Source organism: Notothenia coriiceps, unplaced genomic scaffold (assembly GCF_000735185.1).
Source record: "Notothenia coriiceps isolate Sejong01 unplaced genomic scaffold, NC01 NC01_scaffold00037244, whole genome shotgun sequence".
Lineage (NCBI taxonomy): Eukaryota > Metazoa > Chordata > Actinopteri > Perciformes > Nototheniidae > Notothenia > Notothenia coriiceps.
The window spans coordinates 3,188,013-3,195,544 of NW_011369945.1; the positions used below are offsets into that span (position 1 = coordinate 3,188,013).

General features: G+C 39.7%; 1 protein-coding gene across 1 annotated transcript in view; it reads right to left on the reverse strand.

The window, feature by feature from the left end:
* Positions 1 to 3,345: 3,345 nt before the first annotated feature.
* Positions 3,346 to 7,532, reverse strand: part of LOC104964474 (protein phosphatase Slingshot homolog 2-like) — an 18,484-nt gene continuing 14,297 nt past the window's right edge. The window contains exon 3 of the mRNA XM_010793270.1: positions 3,346 to 4,206. Within this exon, the coding sequence (XP_010791572.1) occupies positions 4,068 to 4,206 (139 nt within the window). The 3' untranslated portion in view covers positions 3,346 to 4,067. The remainder of the gene's footprint in view (positions 4,207 to 7,532) is intronic.

The following is a 7,532-nucleotide window of genomic DNA, read 5'->3' on the forward strand; positions in this document are numbered from 1 at the left end:
TTTGACCGTGTATGATGGTCCTCTTGAGTTGCCGTACAGCCAATGGCGTACAGCCATTGCTCCGTTTTCATGTTTTTTTAACATGTTTTTCACACGCTAGGAGTATAGGAATACTTCAATTCGGTTCGTCATGATCTGTAGATGTGATTTGCCCCCGAGCACCCCTGGGTAAATTACCGTACAGCCAATCACAATGCGTACAATGCGTGACGTCACTGGTAAGAGACGGACCCTGAACACATCGTGTACCGACACCGGCACCGCCCTTTATTACCTGTCACACACGAACGCGCACATGACCAATGAGGGCACGAGATAAATGTGTGCACAGATGGAAGGCGCCCGGCTAAAATGATTGGTCGTGCTTTTTACAGTAGCCTACTACGGCTTCCACAGATGACATTTTTTAATGGATTTTTTGTCAAAGCACTTAAGATATTCAATGCTATCGGGATGTTAAGAGCATTCCATGGAATATAACAAAAAGTGTATCTCGAGCCGGTTTCTCAAACTTACCTACCCCACCTTTAAATGCTTTGACAATAAATACATAACAAAAATTCATCAGTGGAAGCCGTGGCGCTGTAAAAAGCACGACCAATCATTTTAGCCGGCCCGGCTAAAATAACAGGATGGGCTACCTGCCTGTCAGCCTTCCATCACAAACTTATCTCGTGCCCTAATTGGTCATGTGCGCGTTCGTGTGTGTTGGAGGAGGGGCTCTATAAGGAAGTGGCAGATTTTTTTCCAGCTGTGTGTTTTCAAATTCGAGCGCACTCGAGCTGGTTTCTCCAAAATTACCTACCCCACCTTTAAGCAAAAGTACAAATACTACTCTGTAAAAATACTCTGTTACAAGCCAGATTCCTGCATTGGAAATTGTACATACAGTATGTCAAAGTAACTCCATATAATCAGAAAAATGTAGTTAAAGTAATACATGTAAAAGAACCCAATATTCCAAAATAATTCAAAATAAAAAACAATTTTTATCTCAATGTATATGCTAACTTAGTAGCTCTCAATTGGCTAGATTAATCAAATACGCTTGGCCAGGTCAATGTATAACAAAATATCATACATTATGAACTATACTTTGTAAAGTAATCAAAAATATGTTAATGTCCAACAACTAATTGGGTGTCCTGGTACAACAGGGTCAATAGGGGATGTGATCATTACACTGATAAAATCAGTGAGTCAATTAAACCCACATGGGGTTTTGGTTTGGCAGTGACTCACTTGTCTCCTCTCCACCCTTTTCTCCAAACACACAGACCTTGTGGTTGAGTTACATAAGGAGCAAAAATAAAAACGAGAAACAGGCTGAAGTCTTACAGACTGACCTGCTGTTGAAGCAGACCTTCAGTTCGAAGGGTAAAGTACAGATAGCTAAATCAAGAAAGTCTGGGGGAGAAACCACCTTTCATATTATCATGTTGTTTACATCAAGTATCACCTGACCTACCGCAGGCTGTGAGATTGATTCAATGTTTTGGTATGTTTTATAGCCTATTAAACATTTTATTTCTACAGGCGGGCCGGCATGTAAGCTGACAACAATTTGAAAAACACTGTAAAACTTAAGCCCCCCTGATCATATTAACACCAGCTTGTGCCAAGAGCTGAAGAACGAATCTAAAACATCTGTGGCAAACGACCTCTATGCCGTGGAGCTGAGCTTTATAATGATGTTTATTGAATGCCTGCTTTAAGATTTAGCTGTTTTTCAGAGCAGAGCAGTTATCAAAAAGGAGTTTGACTGAGAAATAAGACGCTGAGTATGCGGTTATACAACATAACTTTGGCTCTGTGTTCATAAATTTCCCTTTGGTGTTCACTGAAATCTGAACATTATGCTTGTAAAACTTCAGCCTATGAACACCCCTGAGCTGCGGGATTATGGGGAAACTGTAATCATTCACGAACCATAGTAAATGAAGGGCCTAGACAATGAATCACATTAATAACACGTTCTAGCTAGTTTGTCTTTATTTTAATGGAGAATGTGGCATTGCATCACAAGTACCCAGCTAAATGTATGGCCAATAGACATGCTTCTTAGTCAGATAGGATTCTGTTTCCTCCTTTAAACTGGAAGCACTGGAGGAGGTCACTTTTACCCCTGATCCTCTGTTTTGTTTGTTGTAGCTCTCAGCTTATTTCATTTTAAAATGTATATTAACTTTTCAACTCTAAAGAAAATTGAAGCAATTTTATAATGAGAAAACCCACTAAACTACGATTTGTATAGATATTTTTTATTATGTCTTACCTATGAATCAAATAAATCAATGAAAATTCACAACTTACAATACCTGTGTCAAGATACAACCTTTCTGTGAGTACTGACACTGTAGTGGCAGGGGGGCAATGACCCCTTAGTGCAGGGGTGGGGGACCTTTTTCCTCTCAAGGGCCATTTCAATTTTTTCTACATCCTCAGAGGGCCGTACAAATGATTGACCTCTGCTTAAAAATACTAAAATCACAGCCCATTCATTTGGCCTTTCTTTCATGCTGTGCAAAGAAAAAGCAACCTCTTAATCCAGATATCTTACTATGACTCGCGCATGCATGCACGTGCACGGTTGTGCCATATCCACCAAAACAGAAAGATATGGACACAAGATGTGTGCAAAAGTATTTAGTTTAGAAGACTTGTTTTTAAATGTTGGAGTTAAAAGCATCAATCTGGTGTGAGAGCAACATTAGGAGATCTATGGATACATCTCTCAACATCCATATGAAAGAGAACTGGAAGCAGATTTTCTTTTTCTTTATGGATATTTTACAAATCACTCCACTTTCAAACTGTATTCTTGTTTATTAATAACAACTTTTTTTTTACTGTCATACAGTATTTTATACCTGTTTACTTTATTCTCTTATAACTATAATGATCATATAAAGATGTGCCTTTACCTCACTGGTTGTAGAAAAAACTTCTTATATTCGTTAGCATAGCTAGCTAACCAGATGCTAATAACAACAAAGTAATTGACTGTATGATCAGTATGACAGATGAACAGATCGCCACTGGGCTTTCAACTAAAGACACAGCCACGCAAAAACTGCGGCATGTGTACGGCTCCTTATGGGTAGCCTACTGCACCCCTGTCAGACGAGACATATACCACGTGATGACACGTTAGGCTCGTGTTGTATTCAAGGACCCTAACCTTGGCCAGGAAAAACAGGAACTCCCTTGTTTAATTTTGTTGCGGTCTAGATTTCTTTAACTTTTTTCTTTTTTGCGTGTGTTTATAAATTACCTCGAGGGCCGTACCAAATGGTCTCGCGAGCCGTATACGGCCCGGGGGCCGGAGGTTCCCCACCCCTGCCTTAGTGGATCTAATGTTAAACGGAAGCTCTTTTTATGTTTACTCTTCCTCTGGACTGACTGTGACATATTGCTGTTGCTTCTGGGAAAGAATTGTCGGAAATATTTCCTCTTCCCTTTTTTCTCATGTCAATTTACTGTTGTCACAACAGACCCTCGGACTGTATGGGGGACCACAATAACACTAAAGACACAAAACACAACAATACAGGATGTCTATGGCAAGATGCGGCAGGGCTTTTGTCAGTTCATCAAAAACTACGCGTTATTCTAATCTCTTATTTAATTATGTTGTTCTGTTTACAAAAAAAAAACAAGAATCCATGCATGGCTTAATTAACACAGTCAGGATATTAGACATTACACAGGCCTTTTAGTAATATACCTTCTTCCTTAGCAATGCTAGTGTAGTTTATATTTATTCAACCCCAATTACCAGCTCTGGGGGATATAATAACATGTGTTACTTATAATATTAACAATCCCAGGAGGCTTTAACTATTCCATTGAACATCTTCAAGCACATAATGAGTATGTGTGGTTTAACACTAGACTCCACATGTTTCCTGCCCAGCTAAACATGATTACATCCCACATCCTCTGTCTCACCTTCCTATCAACAGCTCCTGCATCATAAGGCAGGTTGTCCAATGAGTTCTGCCAGCAACTGTGACCACATAATCCACTTGACATTCACCCATACACACAGAGGCTCTGGTGCTCTGTCATGTGGTTCTGTTTAGTGTCGTCACATCTACCAGCACTCGGTGGGAACTTGTCTGTGGGCTGGTAACTCGAGAGTCTGTTGTGGTTAAGCTGAGACCTGGACACGTTGCACAATCATCTTCCGCTACATTCCGTCCTCTGTGCTTGATGGGAATGAGAAGAAAACATGCAGTGTGTAGTTGTTGAGTTGTGTATATGTTGAACTCTGTGGTGAGTTGTTTACCATATGCTGAGCTGGAGATGGGAAACTGTTCTACAATAAATCTATATAACCTGCAGTATCATGTTCTCTACTGTAAACATATTGGGGCTGAGGCGAATTCAAACAAATTACATTAGAAGCTTCTATTGAAGTTTTCATATTTTGTTTGTCCTCACCGTACAGATCATTTTAAAAAAAAAAAAAATCTGTGTTGAATTCACAGCACTTTGGAGTAATTGGAAATGCCTGGAATACCCCTTAGCTGTTGCAAAATCACTATAAATCAATACCATTCATTGGATTTTTTTAACTCAGCTTTGACTATTCCAATTATTCAATACAGCTATAATAAATATGTAATGAAAAACATGCTTTTTTTCCTCTGTGAACTGCCCGTTGCACTAAAGAGGTTAAACAAAATGATGTACTTGTAGCAGTAGCTAAAACACCTAGCCTGAAAACCTTTAAACAAACAACATAAAAATAGTTTTCAAGATTGAAAGCAAAGCAAAGAACAGCTGGACTCCAACGCCTTCAGTTCAAATGTTTGCCGTCTACTCAGCCCACTCTGGTGAGATATAAGCACTTAACCTTGGAGAAATAGGGAGCACTTTTTTACAGCCAGATAAGACAGACAAAGACTGAACTGTGAAATGAAGTGGGCTGTTTACAATAACCAAACTGCAGCTCAGGAGCAATATGTGAAATCTGTTCTCAGGTTAGAGATCTTATAGAAGTCATCTTTAAAAAGCTGCTGGGTCAAATGCTTTGTGGAGATACCGTCAAGTAAACAATACAAAGAAGACAAGCTATGTTTAGTTTTAAGGGGTTTCTATAATATTCTCTACAATTCGAGATGTGTTAAAAACACTTTCTGGAGAGGATTCCTGGCCCCATATTCTAAAGGTTATCTGGATGTCCCATTTCACATCTCCATTGTTATTGTTATTGACTCATGATGGTGGTGTCACATTGTATATAAAACTATGCTCTGTTTAATGTCTCTTTTTTGTGGGGTGACACAGACACAGTATGTCCATGTACTCACTAATCTAGGACAGGTTGTATTCTATGTTTAACAGGTGTGGTACCGACGGTTGAGTGTAAATGACAGAGCCTTAAAATGTAAAGAGGAGGAGATGCAAACGGTGAACACAGATGGTGTTGTTGGGCTGGGTGTTCGTTACTACACCTGCCCTACTTGTTCTTCTATCAGCAGCCTCAATACAACCTGCTCTGCTTGTGTGCATATGGGTGAGAGCCAATGCATGAGTCAATAATGTATAAACAGTGCAGGAAGAGACTCACACCACAAATGATTCCGATCAGTGATTGTCAGAATGGATACAAGTTCAATGTTGTGAACTAATGGCTCTTTTTATTTCTGTCTGGGAAGTTCCTCCTGCAAACCAAACAAGTTGTGCCGACTATTAAAAGTAGGGTCAAACGTCAAAATTGTATTGCAATTGCGATATGGATTATTGCAATATTCAACTCATAGAAAGCATAATATTGGTTAAAGGGGCCCTATCGTGTTTTGTGGGGTTTCCCTTTCCTGTAGTGTTATAGGTTTTTTATGAATGGAAATGGTCTGCAAAGGCTAAAATCCCAAAGACTCCTTCAGAGGCACACAATACAAATATGAACCTGGAAATGACCATCATATGACCACTTTAGAGGCTAAATATGTGGTTAAATACCATATTGAATGAAGTGTAGTGGAGCTGCACAGATATCTCGGCCGACAAAATGGATTCTACAGACCTAACAAAACGTATTTGGTATGGACATCATGATCATTTAAATATATATCAATACCAGATCAATACAAATGAGAAAAATTAGGTGAAAAGGATCCATTCCTCCTATATTGTCTAAGGTCAGAGGGTGTCGTTTTCTCATACTGATATTCTGCACAAACTGCTGTTGTATTTACTGTACAGAGTCCTTACTGTAAGGTAATTATTATATGTACAGCACTTTGGCTCGACCAAAAATCGTTTTAAAAATGTGCTATATAAATAAAACTTGATTTGATTGGATATTGTGATTGCAATATCAGTTCAAAATCATCCTAATCGGCAATTGTTTTCCAAATTATGCAGCCCTAATTAAAATAATCATTAAATTCTAAAATAAATATACAGGTTTATATTTGTATCCAAGCATTATTACAGATCAAACACACCCTGACCTGCACTGCCTTCTGTCATAGGAAACGCTCTTCAGTAGATAAACAATGGACAGTAAAGGTCAGATAGGGAACAGCTAACCACCGCCCCTCTCTCTTCTCACATGCTTTTCTCATCCAGCCGACTTTTGACCACGGTAGATACAATACACTGACACACCTAACTGAGGTAGCAGATGGTGTTGCTTCATACACTGCAAACAAAACAGAGGACCTGTCCTGCACAGACATTTTAAGTGGTTAATTACATGTGGGTTTTAACAATACTAACGCTCAAAGGCATATGATTTAATCTCGTGATGCTGGAACCTTTGACAGCCGTGCCACGTCATATGATTTCCCCGCAGGGAGTCACAAGGAAGATATGAAGTGCCTCTATTGTTCGGCAGCCACAACAGAACTGATCTCAACATTTTGTCCCACAAGTTAGATTTAAAATAGAACAAAAACTTAAAATGTCAGTTTCACAACTCTGAATATAAAAAAAAAATCAGTTTCTCTGACAGCGTCCTTGACAATCAGTGTCAGTCCTGAGGCAACAGCGTGTGGCAGAGATTCATTATTGTACTGCAATAGGGTTTTATGTCATGGTGGGGTGCAGGGGGCATGGACAGCTGTGTGTGTGGCTGTACAGTTGACAGAGAGAAGATATAATAAGAAGGAGAGATATGGGATGTCAGTCAGTGAGAAGTCAACTGAATAACTAAAAGAGACAAGAGACAAAGACTCTGGAGAAGAGCGAGGAATCTAGACGGACCGAAAATCTTAATGCACCGAAAATCCAACGTTCCCTTCAGTCTCAGGGGCTCCTGCTCCATATATATTGGCATTTATCCATATGTAGGGTGGGGACTTAATTGGACCTCGGCTCTTATGCAACACACACGAGGGGTCACTCAGCGTGGCCCCTGGCTGCACCCTGCCTGTCATGTGAGTGTGAGTGGATATGTGCTAATGGTTAGCAAATGGCGAGCTAGGTAAATAGTCAAATAGAACCATAATGATGTCAGGCGTATGGGGAATAGGCTCTCTCTGTGTGTGTGTGTGTGTGTGTGTGTGTGTGTGTGAGTG